Raw genomic sequence first — 24,281 nt, 5'->3', positions numbered from 1 at the left:
CCAAAGACCAGTAATTCAAAAGATACACCACCACCAAGAAAAGAACTAAACACAATCAAGGAGGGCTATAAAATGGTAGATTTTGAAAAGGGTTCACTAAACATCTTTTTGTTTGCAATTTTGATGTACTGTTTTTTTTTTCATATTCAGATCCACACCATTAGAAAAGGTATTTTTATGTCCTGCACAGAGTATAGAGGCCCAAACCAGCCGGGACAGTAATTGCTCACTCTTTGCTCAGAGCCATTCCTGCTAGGAGATGTTGAGCTCTCTTGCCTGCTCTCTCTTGCCCTGCTCAGTTCCCCTCCACCCCAGACACCAGGATGCTGCAGTGATGAGGTCCAAAAGGCGTCTGCAGGCTGGCCATGGAGGAACAGAGGTTCCTGCAGGTTTTGTGGCTGAGGAACTGTCAAGGGAAGGAGCTGTTAGTGGGAGCAGCGAGAAGAGCATTGTGGTGGCTGCCAAGGAGCATCTGGATGATTTGGTGGGCTCAGTGGTTAGCGCTCGCTCCTGTGGTGGCAGCAGCCACCTGCACTGTGTGGCTGTGGGGTGAGTGTGGCGTGATGTTTGTTGTCCTCCCTGACAGCCATGTTTTGCGCGTGCAGCCATGGCCATGTGTGTGCACTTGCAGTGCCCAAATAAGCCAAGACCCACGGTGGGGGGAGGATTCATCCCTGTTTCACAGTATGTGTAGCGCAAGGGTAGCCCCTGAGCGCCCCATGCAGTCCCTGCCCACTGCAGGGCCAGCCCTGGCTTGGCCCGTGGTGAGGAGGGTCAGACCCCTCTGTGACATAGGCTGTGCTCACAGGGGCCATCCCATGTCACAGGCACAGCAGTCAGAGCGCGCGCTGCGACCTTTCCTCACACGTCGCGACGAGCCTGGGAGAGCCCACGCGCTGGGACTGCTCTCAGCTCTGCTCTGCTGCGAGGAGCCCACGACCCTGAGCGGGAACCAGCAAGGGGCGGCCAGAGTAGCACAGGGCTGAGGTGACGTGTACAGGAGGAGCAGGAGAGGAGCTGTTTCCTCATCACCTCCTGTTTGCTCTTCATCCAGAGCAAATGAGCAAAGAAACTAGGATGGAGCTCTGGGACACTGGCCTTGGCAGGTCTCATGGCCTGCGATTGCCAGTGCTGCCAGCACAGGGTAAGGCCTCTGGGAGCTCTATCTCGGGATCTCTCACAGAGATCATGAACTGTGAACATGGCTGTGGAAAGCCTGGGGCTGGAGGAGCTTGAATGGGGCTGGGACTGCTGCCAGAGCACAGGCTCATGGTCCCCTCTGCCTCACTTGGCAGTGTGGCTGCCAGGACTCCTTGCTCCCAACCCGGACGCTGTCCCCACTGTCTCGGGACACCCTACTCAGGAGTCCCTGCCACAGGGGTCTACCTGTGAGAAGGAGAAGGCCTACCTGAGCTGCCAGGCCTCCCCATTAATGCCATCTCAATCTCAGCTGCTGAGACCCTCTCAGGGTTGGGTTCAGTTTGCTCATTGAGTACAACTGCAGGCGTCACCTCCTTGGTTAACCATGTGCTGCACGTTTGTGAGTGGGGCCACACAGGGCCTGATGTATCTTCCACTTCTTTTTCCAGAGACCCTTGCTATCTGGGAAGGAGTCTCCGACTACATTCGAGATCAACTGATGCTGAACAATGTGGGTCTGCCATCCTGCATCTCCCCCAGAAGCCCTTCTTCTGCACTGGAGGTATTTGAGGGATGAGTTCTCTACGTTTCCTTGCAATTTTTGAGAGCATGGAGAAGAGGTGGAATGAAAACACCTCAGGTGCTCTTCTAAAGACATTCTCCAAGGATTCTCCAAAGCTTTCCCCAGTCCTCCATTCATCCCCTTTGCACAGCAGGATTGAGCAGGACACCAAGCTCCATCCTCATGCAGCTGACCAGTTAGAAGCCTCTTCGCCTAGCACTCGAGTAATGCTTTTCTTCCTTCCTGTTTGCAGGGAGTCAGAGTTATTCGGCTTGGCACCTTTGGTGTGGTGACTGAGCAAGTTGCTGTTAGGAAATACGGCTTTGTGACTGTTCACAGACCCGTGTTCCATCTTTCAAAGAGTATTGCGGAGGTTCACGGCCTCACCTATGATAAGGCCTATGCTCCTGGTAAGAGGACATGCTGAAACTTGGGCTTCCCTTTTTTTGGGACATCTTTGAGCAGGGCATAAATTCCATTCGGCAGTGACTGTTAGAGCTCCAGACTTCCATCACCACGTTCTCCAAACAGCTTCCATTTGTAGCTCTCAGGACCTCAGCATGGCGATTACCATTCTACTCCCTCTCTCCCTGACCTCATTTTAGCTGGCATTCTGTAAAGGCAAATAGCAGCATTCGTGCTGCTTTTTCCCTTCCCCTTGCACCTTGTAGTAGGTCACAGTCAGGTTTACAGAGCCCTCAAATAGAGAAGGGGACACTAGTGTGTATTTTCCTTTTCCTTCTTTCTTTCATCCATGTGACATAGCCCCATGAAATCGTTCTCAATGTGGAAAGGACTGAGCTTGGCCTAAGTCCTGTGACCTGGCACCCATTAAGGCAGCTAGCCCCCTTCCTCCTCTCCTTGTCCTCACATTCGAGCCTCACATTCGTAGGAGATGATTGTGGCCATTTCTTTCCAACTCTGTAGGGAAGAAGGCATTGCTGCCCACTTGGCACATCAGCTTGCAGAGTGCTTTGAGCATCTTCCCGCATGATTTTTCCCAGAAAGTGCAAGAAGTTCTCAAGCAGCTGCTTGCTTGAACACCACAAAGCTGTTGATGCTGTGTTTTAGTGTGCCCTGCTAGTGACTTTGTTCCTCTTGGTCTGCTTTCTAGGTCATAAGCTTTGTGAGCCCCTGAAATTTGCTCACATAGCCGCATACATCCTTCTTCCCCGTGAAAGGGTGGAGGCTGGCATAGAGGAGACCCTGCGCCTCTTCCGCTGCTGCATCAAGAGTGGGAAGAATGTTGTGTTTGTATTGAAGAACATTGGCATGCTTATAATTGAAGGGGCAGATATGAAAATGCGATTTTACAAAGAGTTCCTGGAAAGACTTAACAGGACCGACCAGATGCTAGCGGCCCTTCTTGCGGTAAGTTCTCCAGATCTCCAGTGCTCCCTGTCATCTTTTTGAATTCCCCAGGGAATGCAAGTCTACTGGCTTGCCATAAACTGTGGAAGGACATGGACAGTCCTGGCTGAGAGGAATGCCAGCTACCAGGACAGTTTGTCTTGGGCGTTCAGAGGACTTGGCAATGAAGTTGACCTTGTGCAGGAGTGTCCTGGGTCCACCCAAGATTCATACAACCCAGGAGCCAATCTCCACATTCTCAGGAAAAAAGGCCAAAACAAGAGGAGGCCTTGTTTTTTTTTTTGTCCCACCAGACTTTGCTCCTTGCAAAAAGCCTTGCTTTAGTGCCCCTTTTTGTGAGGATGGCCTCAGAAACCAGGTTTCCCTAGAACATGTCTGGTGTGGTAAGGCAGCAAGCTCAGCTGTTTCCCCTTAAACTGTTGAAAACTATTGCTCTGGGTCCCCCTGGAAGCTCAGCCTCATCTCCTCATCGGATACACTTGCCTGAGCAGTGGAGATGTCAGACCTCTCTGTCAACTTTGTGTTGCATTCCTTTCTCTTTGAAGTTGGAGGGCCTGAGTGTGCCTCTCCCAGGTGGCTACCAAATGGCAGTTGCTCACAAAATTGGATTCTCATGGTCCTCTTGCTCTGTAGCATTCCTAGTTCAGTGTCTAAATCAGTGATGGGTGTTTACCCCACTCTCTGGGCAGGAAGCAGAGGCACAGAACGAGCAAGGCCAAGAGGGAGAGGATGTTGGGAGAGACTGTGGGGTTAACCCCACATCTGACCCCTTCTTCATCAGCTGAGGAGGCATCAGGTCTAGACAGCAGGAAAAACACAGTGGTCCACTTAGTGAAATGCCTTCTCATGTGCTTGCCTCCCTTGATTGCTGCATTTGGAAAGACCTAAGCAAACTGACTCTCTGAATGCTGAGCCTTGCCAAAGTCCTGAGTATGTTCCTCCCCCTTCTCCTTTTTTTCTCTCCACTTCTTATGGTGCATAAGTGAGGGGCTGCTGATGGGAATAGAACAATTTAAAGTTTCAAAAGCAGTTTCTTCTCTAAGAAGTAGAAGAGTTTGTTTCCACTGTGAACACTTAGATAATTTTCTTGTTACCATGTCCCTGATGTTTGTCTCGTTTGCAGATGCCGCAGATGAGGAATTCGGTGCTGTCGGGCTCTGAAACTGCTCTTTCGCAGACCTGCTCTGGTCATGTCATTGTCTTTCCCGAGTGAGTATGTTTCCTTCTTAGCCCCTTGCTGGCCAAGCAAGCAGCTGCTCATGGCATGTTTTGTAACCTTGTGTTTGCAAGCCTTGTGAAGACTGCTGAGAAAGCCATTCATGAGCAACCCTTTCAAATGTGCATCAAAGTAAAGGTTCCTGGCAGTTGCAATCTTAGGGCATTTTCATGTCTTCTGTTCTTCTGTGACATCTGCATGAATGAAATATTTTATGATGGTGTTTTCAAATATTCACTTAAGTCACCTTTTTCTTTTTCTTTTTTTTTTCCTTTTTTTTTTTTTTTTTTCTGGTGGAGGGGCAAAGAGGTATGTAGGCCAAAGTAAAGCCTGTACCTAGTCACGTAAAAAGCTTTCTCCTGGCTTCCGTGGTGCTAAGTGTTTTGTTCCATTACGTGTCTGGGAGATACAGGTTCTTTTTTACACATGCACGGAGATGAGCTTGGGAAGGCTGGCAAGTGATCCGGAGGGTGAGACAGCAATTACAAAGGATGCTGGAAAGGAGTAGGAAAGAGGACTAAAGTGTTCTGCCTGAACAGGAGCAGGAACAGGAGATGAGTGATGATCCCAAAAGCACACAGGGGATTTGGGTTGAAATTGGTTTGGCAGTTTCACAGGAAGCACAGGGAAGAGTCAGAGGAGAAAGGTCATGCCCCTCCAGGCGTTGGAGGTCTTCATGATGCCTCTCACCTTGCTGAGAGACTCCTCCAGCATCTGGCCTCTTCTGCCTATTGCGCTTTGAGAAAAGCACCTCCCAAATGCTCCTGCGTCCCCATTATTCACACCAGGTGCAAAGGAAGTGCGGTGCCCCCTCACATTTAGAGTGATGCCTTTTCTGCTTTCCAGGTACAAGCTGGAGAGCAGAGATCGAAATCCACCTGGCGCACCTGTCAAGGCCAGGCAGGAGGAGGAGAGGAGAGGAGAGGCCAGCACTGTCCAAAATGGTAATGGAGCTGCTGCTTCTTGGTGGAGGCTTGTGCCTTCTCCTTCTGTGCTCCTGGGTAGGCCATCGGAACCCAAGTGACACTGTGATGGCTCAGGTAGCATGAGACGCTAGATGTGACGCTGCTCCCCCAATAGGGCAAATATTAAGTGAGTCCTGAGGGAACAAGAGCTCAGTGCAGCACAACACTCCCACCTGTATTAATATCTCCAAGTTCAACTTTCCTCAATTTCCACGTCCTGGTCTCCTAAACATGCCTCATAAGCACCCACAAAACAACTCATTTCTTTTGATTGTGTCAACAGAGGAACTCTAGGCATGTGACATCAGTAGGCACTTCCAAGGATCTGTTCCCTTGCCTTAAATGACCTCCCTCACAGAGACTCTGTTAGGCCACCCATACATCCCAGCAGGTCTCCTTTTTCACAATAGGACAGAGAGTGAGAAAAGCACTAGCCGAAGAAATGATGCTGTAAAGTACAAATGAAAAGACAGAGAGAAGGCAGTGTCCAGAATGGCCAAAGTCCAGCCAGGAGTAAAGGCTTCAGAGGAATCAGCCTGACGCCTCACAATTTGACCTCAGGCTGAGAAGAACTGCATAGCCTTCCTTTTCAAGAGCCCCCTGCAATGCTGTCCTGAAGGGTTTTCTTGTCTTCTGCCTACAGGAAATGTTCCTGCTAATCGTCTCCTCTTCAGATCAAGTGATCCACCACCCATAATTACTCTTATGAATATGCCAAGAGAACAGGGGATGAAACCTGAGAGAAAAGGAACTTATGGCAGGTGAGACACTTGGAGGAACGCATGAGGGTGACCCTGTAGCCGTGTGCTTGTGTGGGTGAGATTTTTCCTTTGTGCAACAGGTTCCAGGCAGCTCTAAGAGTTTTAGATCCCATGAAGCAGCTGGGACTGTCAGACAGTGTTCAATATGTTTGCCAGGCCGGGGGATCTGTATCCCTTAGAGGCTCCATCTGTAATGAAACCTGCTCTTCTCCTTGCTGCATCAAGAGAGAGCCTGTACCTGGGCATACAGAGCATTCCTGTGGGCACATCTTGCAGTTCTGGGCATTTCAGTGGGGGGTGATGTCTGTTCATGTGAACACAGTCAGTTGAGCCCACATCATTCATGGCAACAGCCAAGAGAACTGCTTCAGCTGCAGATTCCTGTGAGGACAGGACGGAGAGGCAAGACCCTCTGTGCTCACAGCACCTCTCCATAATGTCTATTTCAGCATATTTCCAGCCATCCCCGGCACATCCTCCCAGAAGCCAAGAAAGGACAGGAGGAAGGGCCATCCTGCAGCCATGCCCCCAGTTGAGACAGTTAACAATCGAGTGGAGAAGTGGGTGGAAGAGGTATGTGCTACTGACTGAGAAAATCCATATGCCCTGTGGATTTGTGGGAAAGCAAACTCACTTCTATGGGCAGTGAGTGTGAAAGATGCCTTCCTGAGGTTTCATTTGGCCATTGGCTGACATTGTCCTGGCTTTGCTATAAAGGGTGAAGGTCATACTATATGCAATACATATGTTATACAAATTGCAATACATATGTAACTACTGCGTTGCCAGGAAAGACATGAAAAAGCCCTCTTTGGTTCTCGTGGGAAGGTACCTGCTAGGTCTTTCAGGGATAGGGCATGCACAGTTTTGCTTTAGCTCAGCTCATCAGTCACATCCAAAGGACAATGTGCACATGTGCTGGCCTGTTAGGATTACCTTAGGGGCATTAGAGGGTTCTGAAGAAGGTTCAAGTGAAGGGACAGAAGAGGGGGTGAGAAGTGATCTTCATGCACTGAAAAAGAACACATGACAGTCCTAATGTTTCTTATTTCTTTTCTGTGTCCCCACAGGCCTGGCAATATCACCTCAGAGGAAGAGGGAAAGGGACTCATGCCTTTCCTCCATTCTGAAGCCCTGGGACAATTTCCCTTTCCTTTGCCTTTTGCTGAAGAGACAAGGAAGGAAATTGACAGAAATGAGAGAGAAGCACCCTTTTGAGAAACTCCTTGGAATAAACACCACTATTTCCTGAGACATGTTTTCTAGAAATATCTGTTAGTGGTTGAGCTGCTAAAAATCCGTTTTGTGGAGAGGGATTTGGGAGTCCTGGTGGACAACAAGGTAAGCGTGAGGCAGCAATGATGCGCCCTCTTAGCCAAGAAGGCCAATGGGATCCTGGCCTGCATTCAGGAGTGTTGCCAGCAGGTTGAGGGAGCTCATCCTGCCCCTCTTCTCAGCTCTGTCGAGGCCAAACTTGGAGTACTGTGTACAGTTCTGGAGACCCTGGTACAAAAGGAATGTGGAGCTTCTAGAGGGGATCCAGCGTAGAACAGTGAACATGATTAAGGGACTTTGGCCTCTATCATATGAGGAAAGACTAAGTAATCTGCACCTCTTTAGCCTGGAGAAGAGAAGACTGAGAGGGGATTGTGAAAATGTTGCAGTTTGAAAGCCGTAGTGGTAGTGGTGGTGGGGGGGAAAGGAGATATCAAATCAGTATCGGATTCACAAACAGTCTGTGGACCGTAGGTCCGATCGCCTTCCTAGGAGTGAATCGAGTTCCCAAATAGCGTCATCACCTATAAGCTCGACTCTGGCAGTATCGGATTCACGAACAGTCTGCCAGCTGTAGGTCCGATTGCCTCCCCCTAAACAAGTAGCCGAGTTCACAAACAGTATGATTTATTCAAATGCAACATTTACAAAACAGGTTTTGGATGTCAGTACAGGAAATTCTCTACTAGAGTGTGGGGTTTTAGCTAGCTCTGATGTACAAATGTGCAATCATCACTCACCCCAGAAGATGGGAGAGGGCTCTCAGTCTCAAGTCTCCTCAGGCAGTGTCCTGACGCAAGGGGAGGAAAGGGGGATCAGCGCATCGACTGATCCAGAATTTATGATGGATTCCTCCCTCTCACTCCTTAGTCTCCTTAGGCAGCGTCCCAGCGTGAGGGGAGGGAAGGGGGGATCAGCCTGTCAACTGACCCAGGAGTTAGGATGGTTTCTTCCCCCCCAGACTTTTCATACTTAGTTCACCTTTTATACTTTTCTTTACATTCAGGTGGAGCTTGAGTGACTAGACTCATACTTAATATTGTTATTGATTGATGAAAAAGTTTCTCGCTTTCATTTAAAGGTACAGTCAACCGAAAATCTAGAGCGCATGATCAGTGAGGGGTGGTCGTACCTCGGAGGCGGGTAACTTTTGAGATGGAGGTGTGGTTTTCACATTATAATGACCAAAGTTCCAGCAAAGTTCATCTGAAAGGAGTGATTTGCCACCTTTGCTGGCTCAGCACCGGACATGTTATCGTATATCTCCCATTAGACAGCCACTGTGTGTCTTATCAGGAGCCCAGCACAGGGTGTGCAACAGAGTTTGGCCGCGGTGTCTTCACTCCGCTCCATCCTCCCTTACTCCCCTTTGCAGTGGTGAGGAGGGCAGATCGTGTTGTCTAGGGAACCGTGGAGGAGCAGAGCCCGTGTGCACCAGCCATCCTGGAAGTGGCAACTGTGTATCACCCCAAGCAGGCCTCTGTAATGCCAAAACTTCGATTAGGCCCTAGTTTTCCTTTCAGTTCCTGCTTTTGAACAATTCTTCCACAGGAATGTACCATGAAGTGAATCCTTTCACATCACATTTCTGGGCACATGTAGAGGAAGAGTCCACATGGTTTTCCCAGGGCACGTTGTGCCTCACCAACTTTATTGCCTTCTCTGATTAAATAGCTGCATTTGCAGATGGAGAGGAGCAAACATTTTTTATCCATAATTTAGCAAAGGGTTTGACATCGTCTCCTACCATAGTTTTGCATGCAACTTAGGGATTTACCATCTAGAGGGTTATGCAACCTCATGCATAGAAAGCTACTTGGATGGTAAGGCTCAGAGGGCAGTGATGAATGGATAACCCTCTTGGGGAGCCCAGAGAGAAATGGAGCAAGAGCGATGACTTCAGGAACCTGACCCTTTTATAATCTGTACTAGTGACACAGAGGAGACAGCACTTGCCATGTTGTGTCTGTGGTGGTCCAGGTCTCTTTGAGGGATCTCTGTGATCATGCCCTGGCTTTGTGTTTCAAGGAGAAACAAGTGAGGACAGAGAGACATGAGTAGATGTAGGGAGGTCCACGGGTGAGAGTAAGGTGACAAAGCAGTTTGGTTGTCTGCTGTTATCGGGGAAACAGGCATAGGCATGGGACACCACAGGACAGCTTGTGGTGGAGATTGCTATGGGCACTGCCAAAGCTGCAAGGACCCAACAGAACTTTCTTTGTCCTCTTGGCTATGGCTGCTGTCTCTGTCACTGAGGTCTTAAAGAAGATGCTGCTTCCTTAAATCCCTGTGGCCTCATAGCCTCCTCACATTCAGGGAACCCAGGAGGTGCCATATTGCTGTCCTGCACTTGTCCTTGCATGTCCCTACCCTCATACTGCCTCCAGAAAGAGCCCTGAGCAACATATGGAGGAAGGGATCACCCTGCCCATGGGCTGGGTGTCAGTGCTTGCTCAGTCTACTGGATAAAGCATGTGGAGGTTGACTTGCCATCAGAGCCACCTATACATTGCCTTTATCCACAATCAGCACCTCTAACATCCTGCTTTATCAGTGCCTGGGGAGCCTTCTTTGGTAACAACCCTCCATGGGACTCATTAATGCTCCAAGAAGCTTTTGGGTTTTCTTCTGACTTCAGCTTCTTGAGGGCTTTGATCAATCTCCTCTCAGGATGCGAGGTTCATGGACTCAGCACTAAATACACCCAAGGGCTCATTAAAGTGCAACAAAGCTCTAAGGACCCATGACTCTCCTATTTTTCTTCAGTTCTTCAATTCTTGATGGCTACTTGGAGAGTTTTCAGCAGTGTATAGACCAGAGGAACATACCAGTGAGCACCTGAAAAGAAGGATACCTGCTTTTTAAGCTCTCTTTATTTTTCTCACAGAATAAATGATATCTCCAATTCATGTTGACCCACAGGGTCTTGTAATGAAATCTGGACATGTAGGAAAAGCAGTATGTTCATTATGAGGATTAGTGGACAAACTTTCTCTTCGCGTCCCAACATTCCATTTCCCTAATCAGCCACTGGGGACTTGCATCTCTTCTGTTAAAATATAACTTTTTCCATTCAAGTCTGTACCTGAATGTTGCAGCTCCTCTACACCAATTCCCACCTGCTTTCCTTAGACAACTAGTTGCAGACGCAGGAAGTTTTCTTCTTAACTATAAATATAAAAAGAAATTGTATAGTTGATAAAGAAATAAAATACATTCCTCAACTGAGGAATGTAGAGATTACATCCACAGTTTAAAAGATATAGCAGTGGTAACACAAGTTGAAGGGTGGATCAATATGCTTCTCTCCTGAAATTCATTGGCTGGCTGAAAACTTCCACAATTTCAGCATGGGACACCAATGACATTAGGATTACTCAACCCTTTTATCTGACAAAAGGGTGTTTGCTCAACATTTTTCCAGTGTTGAAAACCACTCCTCAGCTTTTCAGGCAGAGCTCAAGTGTCTAACCACAAGCATCCTGTGACACTTGAAGAGGCTCTGTTACATCTAATGCACCTACTTGGGGCTGCCAATTCTTGCAGAAGGCATGTGGGAGACTAGAGCCCTCTAGGTGCAGGTGGAGGTTGGGCAAAGGAGTCCTGGGCCCCTACAATGACACCAGACATCCATGATCTTGTGACTGCATCTTATACCAGCTCTGATAATAACTTTCCTTTTCAGAACAAGAAAAAAAAATCACACAAATCACAATAGTTTTCTCATCCTCAAAGCCAGTATAGTAAAATAAAACAAAATTAAGAGTGGGAAAGGAACACAAAGTTTTGTAAAAGGTGAAAAGTGTATCAAAATACATTCTTTGTATTAGATCATGTTCTCAGTTTCTTTCTTTTTCTATTTTTATTGACATTTTCTAAAAATTTCTGTTATAATCAAGACTGCATCTTTACAAAGTTATTGTGTATCTCCTGCAAAGTTCAATGTCCCTGCAAACATTCCCTCCCCAGGGCTGTCAATCCACTGATAACTGCACAGAGTGACTTGCATCCTGAGGGCCAGAGCTTCTGGGTCAGGATGAGCAAGCAAAGAAACATGTGCTGGGTGTCATCCTCACACATGTGATGTCTTCTTGCAAAGGCCTGCCTTCTTCAGGCAACAGGAAGAAGACACACATTCGCAAGACCTTGTCCTCACAGGGACTTGGCCGCCCTCTATATCTGCGGGAGAAAGAAAACTTGACTTGAGATTGAAGGAGTCTGTGTGAATCAGCCTCTGGTATGGAAAGAAATCTGAAGAAACTAAATCTCTGTTGTCTGAACATGTCTGCCCCTGTGAAATTATCTGCAAGTCAAAGAGATGGTTGGAAAAGAGAGTTGTCTGTGTGGGAGATACATATAGGTCTGTGAGTATGGAGAGCATTTTCATTTTTGCAGCATGCTTGGAGGGTGAAATTCTGCTTTCAGTCCTGGGACACATTCCCTGGGTCTGCAGTGTGGTGCCACAATGGGTCTCCTGTTGGAAACATCACAAACTGGTGAAAGATAGATCTCACATAGAAATTGAGAGTGGCTTCATCCCTCACCCAGCATTGTGTTTAAGCTGGAGGAGTAGACAGCCTTGGAAGGTGTTTGTAAATCATGGTCTTACTGAGATGTTCATCAGGTGCAGCCAATACCCCCACCCCAAAACCCACCTGTTTTGAAGCCTCATTATCTCTGTCAGTCTTTTCCACCTGTTACCTCCCTCTGAGCAGTTCACACCAAATATCTCAACCTGGCACAGGTGCACACAGTCATGAAAGAAGAAAAATGCTGCCATTCAGTTCCTGTGTGTGTGAACTGGAGTGTGCAAGCACACACTAGACTGCTCACCCAACAAATGCAGATGTTCTGGAAAAGGGACCAGGACATGCAGGGTACAGAAGAGCGGAGCCCAGGTTGTGTCCTGTGTTGCAGGGACACACTGGGGAAGCTGTGCCTAGTCCATCCTCCCAGAGCAGCCCCTCACATCAGCCCTTCCCATAGTGCAGGGGAATGCAGATGGCCGCAAAGCGGTCATAGGCCATGATGGTGAGAAGAGAACATTCTGCTGAAAGCAGGAAAAAGAGGAAAAAGACCTGGACAGCACAGCCCAAGTAGGAAATGGCCCTAGTGTCCCACAGAGAATTGGCCATGGATTTGGGAACAGTGACAGAGATGGAGCCAATATCCAGGACAGAGAGGTTGAGAAGGAAGAAGTACATGGGAGTGTGGAGGTGGTGGTCGTAGACTACTGCTGTGATGATGAGGCCATTGCCCATGAGGGCAAGCAGGTAGATGCACAGAAACACTGCGAAGTGCAAGAGCTGCAGCTCCCGTGTATCAGCGAATGTCAGCAAGAGGAACTCATTCAAGTAGCTGATGTTGGACATTTTCTGTCTTGCAGCACTGAGGGGCACTGTTCAAGGAAGTAGAGATGTAGACAAGTTAGTGAAGACTGCCATGAGCAGAACTTTCTCCTAACTCCTTTCCCTGCAGTAAACTGTTTATCTCTCCCCATCTCAGCAAAACCATCACAGAGCTCCACGGCTTGAGCTCCATTTTGTGCTGTGTTTGCTGTGAGGACATAGAAATCATCTGGATTGCTCCAGCACTCTGAGTGAGCTAAAGTGATTCCTAGGAGCAAAAGGAGTCACCACGGTGTTAATGCAGAGTGAGGAGAGCTCCTTGGCCATCAACCTTGTTAACGGCTGCCCTGTACTTGCGTCTCTGAGGTTCAGGACCTTTGTACTCGTGTTACCCCAGAGACAAATGACACCACTGAGCACAGAGGAATCTAGTACCAAAGTGCACATCAGCAAACACTGCACCCTTCCTCAGAGGATCTCAGGATCCACAGAGTGGGTGTCTGAACTGCATTCGAAACCCAGCCTGGCCTGATAGTCCCAGGGCAAGAACAGGAACAGCATGGACAAGTGGGGAACACAGAGCCATGATATTTCTGCTGAACCATGATATTTCTGCTGAAAATGGAAAGGAGTAGGAGAGGGAGAGGATGCTGAGGATCTCATGAGTATGAGATCCTTCTCAAATGGAGACTGGACCTGCCCTGCAGGGGGGTCTCTCCTTCCACCCAGAGCTTCTCCCTGCAGTCCCCAGGCAAGCTGAGTGTTGCCCCTTGCAGACAGCAGAGTCACTGCCCCAGGCACACAGCACCCTGGCGTGGCAGGGACACTCTGACAGTGTGGCAAGGAATCCCTGCTCTGAACACCTCCTGCTCTGCACCAGGGAAATGAGGAGAGCCATCCTGGCAGATGCTATCGGCCATGGCATGTGGTAGCTTTAGAGGACTCCTCAGGGTACCTCATGGTCATTGCCTAGCAAGGGAGAGACTTACTCTGTTAGGGGTTATGAAGATTTCTCCACCACGGAGTTCACAGACATCCTCCCACCTCTGAAATCTTTAACTTCTTTCTGTCTCACTTGTCTCACTCATCTTGCTTGTCTCAAGTTGGCACCTGTAGGAAATGCCCGCAGCTCTGCTGCTCTTTGCGGAGGAGCTTCTTCTGGACACACTGCTGCCAGGTTGCCACAAGCTCCACCCCAGGAGCCTGGCCATGCTAGGAAGAATGGCACAGCTGGAGGCGTGACTTGATTTCTCCTCTTGCTCCCTCCTCCTCCTCCTGGGAAACAGTCATTGAAGCAGACTCAACTAATTATCTATGGTCTCCCTCTGAAACACAAAGACAGACTGAAGCCAGCACTAGAAATGGTATCATCAGAGGATGGTTATCTAGGAAAGGTGGAACTATTCCACTCTAGGACACCCTATTCCCACCTCTTAACTATGTAGTAAGTTTAGATGGGGACAAGGAGTGAGCTCATTTACCTATCTTTCAGATGAGTCAATCTGGGCATCTCATGCCAGGTTTTGAAGCCCCCAGGGATGGAGTGGGATTCAGATCCCTCTTGTGCACTCCACAAACTCACAGGTCACAGGTAGTAGCATTGCTCTTGCCAAAGCTGATGTGTGTGTAAATGGGTTTCTGTTGTCAGAATTATAATCCCTCATAATGAGACACAGCTCATTATAATCCCTCAAGATGGAAGGTCAAATGCCCACACACAAACATAGAATAACACAAAGAATCACAGAATGGTTGAGGTTGGAAGGGACCTCTGGAGATGACCTAGTCCAACCTCTATGCTCAAACAGGGTCACATAGAACATGTTGCCCACAACAGAATCCAAGCAACTTTTGAATATCCTCAAGGAAGGGAGACTCCACAACTCCACAACTGGATACCTGTTCCAGTGCTTTGTTACTGTCACAGGAAAGAAGTTTTTCCTCATCTCCTGATGGAATTTTCTATGTTTTGTTTTGGGCCCATTGGTTCTCATCCTATCACTGGGCACCACGGAAAATAATCTGTCCCCATCTTCTTGACAGTGACCCTTAAGATATTTGTGCATGCTGATAGGATCCCCTCCTCAGCCTTCTCTTCTCCAGGCTGAATAGTCCTAGTTCTCTCAACCTTTTCTCATAGGAGAGATGCTCTAGTCCCTTCAGAATCTTCACAGCCCTACTCCAGCTGTTCCCAAGTCATGGGAAAACCAGAACCTGGTTTGCAGTATTGCAGATGCAGTATTCCAGATGTGGCCTCACCAGAATTGAGTAGTGGGGAGGATCCCTCAACTTGCTGGCAAAATGCTTCCTAATGCACCCCAGGAATGCATTGACCTTCTTGGCAACAAGTGCTCCTTGCTGGCTCATGGCTAGCTTGTTGTCCACCAGGACCCCCAAGTCTCTCTATGCAGAACTCTTTTGCAGACAGTTGGCACCCATGGGGTTATTTCTCCCTAGGTGCAGGACCCTGCACCTCCCTTCGCTGAATTTCATGAGATTCATCTCTGCCCATCTCTCCAGCCTCTGCAGGTCTCTCTCAATAGCAGCACAGCTCTCTGTTATTTCAGCCACTCTTCCCAGTTTTGAATCATCAGTAAACTTGCTGAGAGTGCCTTCTGTTCCTTCATCCGATCATTGATGAAGTTGAACCAAAGTTAGACCAAGTACTGCTCTCCAGGGAGGGCTGCTAGCTACTGTCATGGAATGAGTGGTTGTCGGGGTGAGTGACAGAATGCACTTCACTCTTGTAAAAGGAATAGTAATAAGTTTCATGGATACGAACAATGGTTTAATGACATTCTAGGGCAAGGTCACTTATTATTTACTGCGTGGGATACTAGATATACACCGAATTATCAAGGAGACCCTCTCGTTGAATGACGGGGTTCAGATTGGACCCACTTGCTTTCCAAACTGCTTCTGAGAGGAACCTCAGAAGCTTCTGGGAGGAGTTTGCGTGCAGTTGGATCCAATCCTAGTCCCACACCTGGTCACCAGTTTATGTCTAAAGAATTTTGTGCACAGTTATGTCCGTAAAGTTTACAAATTCGGGGAGTGCGGGATAGTCACTTACCACAGATCTGTTGTGGCAAGGATCTCTTAACCCCGAGGAGTATCCTTTAGAGGTACCCCTGATTCAGGGGAGATCCCGGCATGCAGCCCACTGTCATGCTAGGAGAGCTCAATGGGCTCTCGGTCTCTCCCTGTGTTTATGGGTAAGATGATTGACCTATAGTCATTCTTTCATTTCAACACAATTCTGGCTGGTGTATACTCAATTAGCCCTTGTCTCCCTGTCAGAGTGCCGCCAGCGAGACGGTTATTGATGGTTATTGTCTGAATGGGGGAAGAGATTGGGGAGGCAACCACCAGCAGCAGATACTGTCACTAGTGGTTAACACCTGAATAGGGCTACCTGTAAAAAGTCAGGTCGGGCTGACCCATCACAGGTACAGGCCCCCAGCTACACTCTGCATTGCTGATCATAACCCTCTGAGCTCTGCCACTTTGCCAGATCTCAATTCACCTCGTTGCCCACTCATGTAACTCACACTTCCTGAGATTCTCTACAAGGAAGACAATGTCAAAAGCTTTCCCAAAGTCAAGGTAGACAACATCCACTTTTCTGCCCTGCATGGTCAGTCATTCCATCATAGAAGGCTATCAGATCAGTTAAGCATGACTTCCTCCTGATGAATCAATGGTGACTATTCCTGATCACCTTCTCATTCTTCTCATGCTTACAGATGGCACACACTAGATGAAATGTTGCATAGATGTTCATAAGTGGACTTCTGGCCTTGGCTAGCACATGGTGTGCTCTTAGTGGGAAGTTCATTTCACCCTTATGCTGCCACTTGCTCTCTATGCCAGCATGTCTCTGCTCTGAAGCAGGGCCATTTCACATATGATGTTCTTGACTCTTTGTAACAGGTTTCACCATGACCAATCTGTGCTCTGTGCCACAGCTGCTGCTCTGCAGCCTAAATTCACACAAAAGCATGCAGCCTGGGGCACAGGTAGGAGGCGATGGAGATGCAGGAGCTGTGCCACCTTGTTGGAATACCTGAGAAGTGATGGTCTCACTCACATGACTGCAGGGCTACAATGGGAGGGTAGAAGCTCATCAGAAAAGACCAACAAGGACATTAATGATGGGGGCATGCCATTTGTGTGAAAGGGCAGTAGCGACATAAGGAGCTCTTCCACGGGGTATAGAAGGGGCTGAGTGCTTGTGGGTGAGCATCAGGGTGGCTTTGTGATGAGATTTACAGACCAATGCATCAGGGTGAGGAGGTTAATGCAATCTTCTTTAAGCAATCTGAGAAAGTCTTTGCATCACAGGCCTTGATTCTTATGGGGGGACTTTATTTTTTCCAACTTTTAGTGAAATGAAGTAGAGAAGGTTTGTGGAAGACCTTGAGGACAAATTCTTAGCATAGCTGGCAGATAGGAAAACAGAGGTGATGCTGAGCTGCATCTAGTACTCGCAAGCAAGGAAGAACTGATCAGGGATGTGATTAGCAGTGGAAACTTTGGCTGCAATGACCATGAAATAGTGGGGTGCCAGATCCTGCATGGACTGCCAGTCCTGAATGGACTGAGGAAGGGCAGTAGCATCCTGCAGATTTTGGCCTTCAGAGGAGCAGACTTGAGCCTCTTCAGGGGAGTGGTGGTAGAATCCCAAAGGAGACAGTTCTGAAGAGCAAAGGAGCTCAGGAAAGGCATTAGGTCTTTAAGGACAGCACCCACCAAACATAAGAATGTTCCACACCCATAATCAGTAAAATCAGTAAACATTTCAGGACACTAGCCTGGCTAAACAGGGAAGTCATGACTGAGGTGCATTTGAGGTGCATTAGAAGTCTTCATACAAGTGGTAAAAGCAGGAGCAGGCTGCAGAGGAAGAAGTCAGAAATACTGTATGGTGTGATGATGTAGGGTTGGTGGAAGGGAAGCCAAAGCTCTTCTAGAATTGACACTTGCAGGGGATTTCAGGATTTTGAGGAAGTGTGGTTACTACTCCTCTAACAGGGAAAGAATAAACAATGAACTCATGAGCTCACTGCTGAATGGGGCAAGGGCTCAAGTAACAGTAGATGCAGACAGGTCTGAGGACCTTAGATTCTGTCTTCACCAACAAGGTGCTCAGGCTTCTCTGCCTTGATTCAGGAGTGCAGATGAGAAAAACAACGTGCAATGAAGAGCAAAAGCAAGGCTGAGAGAGGGATTATGTGCAAGAACTAAACATATTCACCAAACTGTGCAGGAATTTTGAGCCTGGGAAGATAGACGGAGGGAATGGGACTCGTTCAGTGTGGAGAAAGGAAGATTCTGGTGAATCTCAGAGCAGCCTTTCAATACGAACAGGGACATTTTTGAGAAGACAAAGTAAAGCTATACACATTGGTGAATGGTGGGAGGAGGAATGGCAATGGACATAAATTGAAACAAGAAAGCTCTCAAGAGGCAGTCCAGAGAGGCTGTGTGGTTTTCATCCTTCATAGACAAGACTTGATAAAACTCTTGAGCAATTTCTCCCTGTCTTTTAGCAGGAACACTTGGATCTCCTTCTTGCCTTTGACCCATCACTGGAACATCCCAGCATAAGCTTTGTTCAGTCCCACAATACCTATAAAATGTCCTCAACAAATTCTACACAGTCACACATACCTGCTTCAATATCTCACAAGGAATTTGCTCTTTCCCAGGAAACCCCAGATAATTTCATCTCCTTGTGACTGATTGCACAGTAGTACTTGACCCTCTGCAGAGAGGCAGTAGGAAGAGTAATAAACTCAATGCCCATCGATAAGTGATCCAAGAGCTCTGGTCTCTGTTATCCAAATGCTGAAGGACTGGGTTGCTGTTACTCACGCCATTCAGGGTTACTATGCATTTTACTCATGCTAACCAGGAGCCTTCTGGAATTCAGCCAAGGAAAGGGCTTCAGAGTCCTTCACCTGGGGTGGAAGAAACCGAACGGCCCCCTATAAAAGGTAGATTTGGGACCAATTGGTGAGAGAAGAGTTTTCTAAAAGATGACCTGGGGCTCTTGGGGAAGAAGCAGGTGTCAGCCGTGTGCGTGGCAAACACCATCCACCAAGATGGGACTCCCATACTGCAGGCAGATAAAGGGTTTTGGGTGTGTGGAGAGACCGATCCCTAAGCTGCAAAGTCCACCCCTGCCCTGGGAAGGAAGCCTGGGGTGGGAAGTCTGATCCCCCTTGTCTTGGTGTTGCCATTTTGTAATTTTCATGGATTAATTTTCACTCATGACTTGCAAGAAAACTGTGTTGTTTTGGAACAAGAATCAAAAGAAGGATTTGTTTATTCATTTCCAATAAAAGTATGGGGTTGTCATCCTGTCTGAAAGACTTTTTTACTACTTGATCACTCCCTCCCAATAGTGCAGAAAAGAGTAGTCTCCTGATGCCCTGAGGGACTGCATCTGGACCAGGACCAAAGCACGGAGCACTGTCCCTTCGACATCTCTGCAGTTGTTGGGGCAGGAGGAGACTCTCACTGTATGTGCTGCTCCCATGCCCTTGTCCTCCCAGGGGGAGTGTGGATGGAGAGGAGCAAAGCCCTTCCCTGAGCCCCATCTGCCCCTGCATGCAGCCCTGCTGTGTGCGTCACAGCTGTCCCTGATGCCAGCAGCAGGAGTGAGTGGGGTGAGGAAGTGCCCCTTCTCTGGGTGATGTCCCCACAGTTCTAATTGTCCCCAGGATGTGTGGTAGAGGGGCCATGGAGAGCAGGAAGAGCTGATCCTGGTCAGGGAGCTGAGCACAGCCCCTGCGTGGGCACCAGGCCTTCCCCCTGCACCGTACTGCCCACCAGCAGCCAGCAGTGGACCGAGGGCAGCATCCCCTTCCTTGGGGCTGGGGCATGGCTGGGCTCAGGGATGTTCCCATTCCTGCAGCACAGGCGTCTTTCGTGATGTCAGAGCTGCGCAGGAGAGTCCCAGGCAGGACTCTCTGTGCCACGGTGGGAGACTCAGTTTGCCTGGGAACCAAAAGGTTAGTGATTCAAGCCCAGACATGGATGGTGAACCCTTGGTAGGATGCCTGGGAAAGGCACCTTCTGCCTGGCACCCTGGCTTTTGCTCATGGACAACAGGAAGTAGTGGAGAAAAAAAAACTATGATAGCCCTGTGGCTCTGAATCAGGCTGAAGGGAAGGACCTGTGAATTGCTCAGGGAAGGACCTGTGAATTGCCCTGTCTCCTGAACCAGGGCTCCTCTGAATGGAACTATCATCCCGGGTGGGGCTGGTGCCACTGATAGTCCCCTTCACACCTGGGTGTGCAGAGATAGGTCCTGCCAAGGGATGTAAGCTATGGCAAAAAATCCAAGGCCTAATGTCAATGAGAGCAGTCCTGCTTTCGGATACCTCTTGGGGATGTGTGGGAGCACAGGCAAATGGAGGCAGTCCGGGAGGGATCCTGGCAGTGATTTAGCAAACATGCAGGGCAGTCTATGAGAGGAGTGGGGCAAGGGAGCCCGAGAGGCAGCGGCTGAACCAGAGAGTGCAGATAGGTTGTCTGCAGGTTGAGGGGTTGAGGGGAAATACAAGGCAGCTTTGCACTAGGATGAGGGGCAAAGCCAAGGGTTTGTAAGGATCTATGAGGAGCTGAGGCAAACCCACAGATGTTCATTTCCAAGCAATTGAGCTCCATATTTGCAATAGGAGCTTCTCAGGTGCACTCCCTCCATGACTGGAGAGGCAAAAGGGCAGCAGCAGAGGCTGAAGGACTCCCTGGTTGCATGTTATACTAACTTGCAGAGTTTCTGTCATGAAAGAGCTATTGCAGCTCTTGCCCATCCTGCAGGGACCAGTGGGAGATCGGAGCCCCTCAGGGCTGCAGACAGAGGCTCGGCAGGGGGGAACAAGGGCACCTGCAATGGCACCAGATGTCCATGACCCTCTGATGGCATTCCACTCCACTTTCCTTAAAACAGACCACACACAAAGTCTCCTCCAAAGACCAGTAATTCAAAAGATACACCACCACCAAGAAAAGAACTAAACATAATGAAGGAGGGCTATAAAATGGTAGATATTGAAAAAGGTTCACTAAATATCTCTTTGTTTGTAATTTTGATGTACTCTTTTTTTTTCATATTCAGATCCACACCATTAGAAAAGGTATTTTTATGTCCTGCACAGAGTATAGAGGCCCAAACCAGCTGGGTCAGTAATTGCTCACTCTTTGCTCAGAGTCATTCCTGCTAGGAGATGCTGAGGTCTCTTGCCTACTCTCTCTTGCCCTGCTCAGTTCCCCTCCACCCCAGACACCAGGATGCTGCAGTGATGAGGTCCAAAAGGCATCTGCAGGTTGGCCATGGATGAACAGAGGTTCCTGCAGGTTTTGTGGCTGAGGAACTGTCAAGGGAAGGAGCTGTTGGTTGCCGCAGCGAGAAGAGTGTTGTGGTGGCTGCCAAGGAGCATCTGGATGATTTGGTGGGCTCAGTGGTTAGCGCTCCCTCCCGCGGTGGCAGCAGCCACCTGCACTATGCGGCTGTGGGGTGAGTGTGGCGTGATGCTCGTTGCCCTCCCTGGCAGCCAGGTTTTGTGTGCACAGCCATGGCTATTTGAGCGCAGTCGCAGTGCCCAACTAAGCCAAGACTCACGGTGGGAGGAGGATTCATCCTTGTTTCACAGTGTGTGTAGCGCAAGGGCAGCCCCTGAGTGCCCCATGCAGTCCCTCTCCACCGCAGGGCCAGCCCTGGCTTGGCCCGCGGTGATGAGGGTCAGACCCCTCTGTGACACGGGCTGTGCTCACAGGGGACATCCCGTGTCACAGGCACAGCAGTCAGAGCGCACGCTGCGACCTTTCCTCACACGTCGCGACGAGCCTGGGAGAGCCCACGCGCTGGGACTGCTCTCGGCTCTGCTCTGCTGCGAGGAGCCTACGACCCTGAGCGGGAACCAGCAAGGGGCAGCCAGAGTAGCACAGGGCTGAGGTGACGTGTACAGGAGGAGCAGGAGAGGAGCTGTTTCCTCATCACCTCCTGTTTGCTCTTCATCCAGAGCAAATGAGCAAAGAAACTAGGATGGAGCTCTGGGACACTGGCCTTGGCAGGTCTCATGGGCTGCGATTGCCAGTGCTGCCAGCACAGGGTAAGGCCTCTGGGAGCTCTATCTCAGGAATCTCACAGAGATCATGAACTGTGAACATTGCTGTGGAAAGCCTGAGGCTGGAGGAGTGTGAATGGGGCTGGGACTGCTGGCAGAGCCCAGGCTCATGGTCCCCTCTGGCTCTGTTGGCATTGTGGCTGCCAGGACTCCTGGCTCCCAACCCTCATGCTATCCCCACTGTCCTGGGACACCCCACTCAGGAGTCCCTGCCACAGGGGTCTACCTGTGAGAAGGAGAAGGCCTACCTGAGCTGCCAGGGCTCCCCATCTCAATCTCAGCTGCTAAGACCCTCTCAGGGTTGAACTTAGTGTGCTCATTGAGTACGACTGCAGGCGTCACCTCCTTGGTTAACCATGTGCTGCACATTTGTGAGCGGGGCCACACAGAGCCTGATGTGTCTTCCAATTCTTTTCCAGAGACCCTTGCTATCTGGGAAGGAGTCTCCGACTACATTCGAGATCAGCTGATGCTGAATAAGGTGGGTCTGCCATCCTGCATCTCCCCCAGAAGCCCTTCTTCTGCATTGGAGGTATTTGAAGGATGAGTTCTCTACGTTTGCTTGCATTTTTTGAGAGCATGGATAAGAGGGGGAATGAAAACACCTCAAGTGCTCTTCTAAACACATTCTCCAAGGGTTCTCCAAAGTTTTCCCAGTCCTCCATTCATCCCCTTTGAGCAGGACACCAAGCTCCATTGTCATGCAGCTGACCAGTTAGAAGCCTCTTCACCTAGCACTCAAGTAATACTTTTCTTCCTTCTTCTTTGCAGGGAGTCAGAGTTATTCGGCTTGGCACCTTTGGTGTGGTGACTGAGCAAGTTGCTGTTAGGAAATATGGCCTCGTGACTGTTCACAGACCCGTGTTCCATCTTTCAAAGAGTATTGCGGAGGTTCACGGCCTCACCTATGATAAGGCCTATGCTCCTGGTAAGAAGACATGCTGAAACTTGGGCTTCCTTTTTTTTGGGACATCTTTGAGCAGGGCATAAATTCTATTCAGCAGTGACTGTTAGAGCTCCAGACTTCCATCACCACGTTCTCCAAACAGCTTCCATTTGTAGCTCTCAGGACCTCAGCATGGTTTTTACCATTCTACTCCCTCTCTCCCTGACCTCATTTTAGCTGCCATTCTGTAAAGGCAAATAGCAGCATACATGCTGCTTTTTTCCTTCTCCTTGCACCTTGCAGTAGGTCACAGTCAGCTTTAGAGAGCCGTCAAATAGAGAATGGGACACTACTGTGTGTTTTCTTTTTCCTTGTTTCTTTTATCCATGTGACATAGCCTCGTGAAATCTTTCTCAATGTTTAAAGGACTGAGCTTGGCCCAAGTCCTGTGACCTGGCACCCATTAAGGCAGCTAGCCCCCTTCCTCCTCTCCTTGTCCTCACATTCGATCCTCACATTCGTAGGAGATGATTGTGGCCATTTTTTCCAACTCTGTAGGGAAGAAGGCATTGCTGTTCACTTTGTACATCTCCTTGCAGAGTGCTTTGAGCATGATTTTTCCCAGAAAGTGCAAGAAGTTCTCAAGCAGCTGCTTGCTAGAAGACCACAAAGCTGTTGATGCTGTGTTTCAGTGTGCTCTGCTAGTAAGTCTGTTCCTCTTGGTCTGCTTTCTAGGTCATAAGCTTTGTGAGCCCCTGAAATTTGCTCAAATAGCCGCAGACACCCTTCTTCCCCGTGAAACGGTGGAGGCTGGCATAGAGGAGACCCTGCGCCTCTTCCGCCGCTGCATCAAGAGTGGGAAGAATGTTGTGTTTGTACTCAAGAACATTGGCATGCTTATAATTGAAGGGGCAGATGTGAAAATGCAATTTTACAAAGAGTTCCTGGAAAGACTTAATGGGACCGACCAGATGCTAGCGGCCCTTCTTGCGGTAAGTTCTCCAGTTCTCCCTGTCATCTTTTTGAATTCCTGAGGGAATGCAATTCTATTAGCCTGCCATAAACTGTGGAAGGACATGGACAGTCCTGGCTGAGAGGAATGCCAGCTACCCAGACAGTTTGTCTTGGGCATTCAAAGGACATGGCAATGAAGTTGAACCTGTGCAGAAGTGTACTGGGTCCACCCAAGATTCATAGAACCCAGGAGCCAATCTCCACATTCTCAGGAAAAAAGACCAAGACAAGAGGAGACCCTGTGTTTTTTTTTTTTTTGTCCCACTTGGCTTTGCTCCTTGCACAAAGCCTTGCTTTAGTGCCCCTTTTTGTGAGGATGGCCTTGGAAACCATGTTTCCCTAGAACATGTCTGGTATGGTAAGGCAGCAAGCTCAGCTGTTTCCCCTTAAGCTGTTGAAAATTATTTCTCTGGGTCCCCCTGGAAGCTCAGCCTCATCTCCTCATGGGATACACTTGCCTGAGCAGTGGAGGTGTCAGACCTCTCTGTCAACTTTGTGTTGACCTCTTTCCTTTCTCTTTGAAGTTGGAGGGCCTGAGTGTGCCTCTCCCAGGTGGCTACCAAATGGCAGCTGCTCACAAAATTGGATTCTCATGGTCCTCTTGCT

General features: G+C 48.9%; 1 protein-coding gene across 1 annotated transcript in view; it reads left to right on the top strand.

Annotated features, from left to right (window-relative positions):
* The window catches only part of LOC148592355 (coiled-coil domain-containing protein 81-like), a 129,989-nt gene extending 123,877 nt beyond the window's left edge, over window positions 1–6,112 (top strand). The window contains exons 5-7 of the mRNA XM_088535187.1: window positions 4,197–4,282; window positions 5,136–5,233; window positions 6,096–6,112. Coding sequence (XP_088391313.1) covers window positions 4,197–4,282; window positions 5,136–5,233; window positions 6,096–6,112 — 201 coding nt within the window. The remainder of the gene's footprint in view (window positions 1–4,196; window positions 4,283–5,135; window positions 5,234–6,095) is intronic.
* Window positions 6,113–24,281: the final 18,169 nt, after the last annotated feature.

This window comes from Tinamus guttatus, unplaced genomic scaffold (assembly GCF_059628265.1).
Source record: "Tinamus guttatus ecotype Peru unplaced genomic scaffold, ASM5962826v1 Tinamus_guttatus_pri_ptg000618c, whole genome shotgun sequence".
NCBI classification, from domain to species: Eukaryota; Metazoa; Chordata; class Aves; order Tinamiformes; family Tinamidae; genus Tinamus; species Tinamus guttatus.
This window is presented reverse-complemented; position numbering and strand designations above follow the sequence as displayed.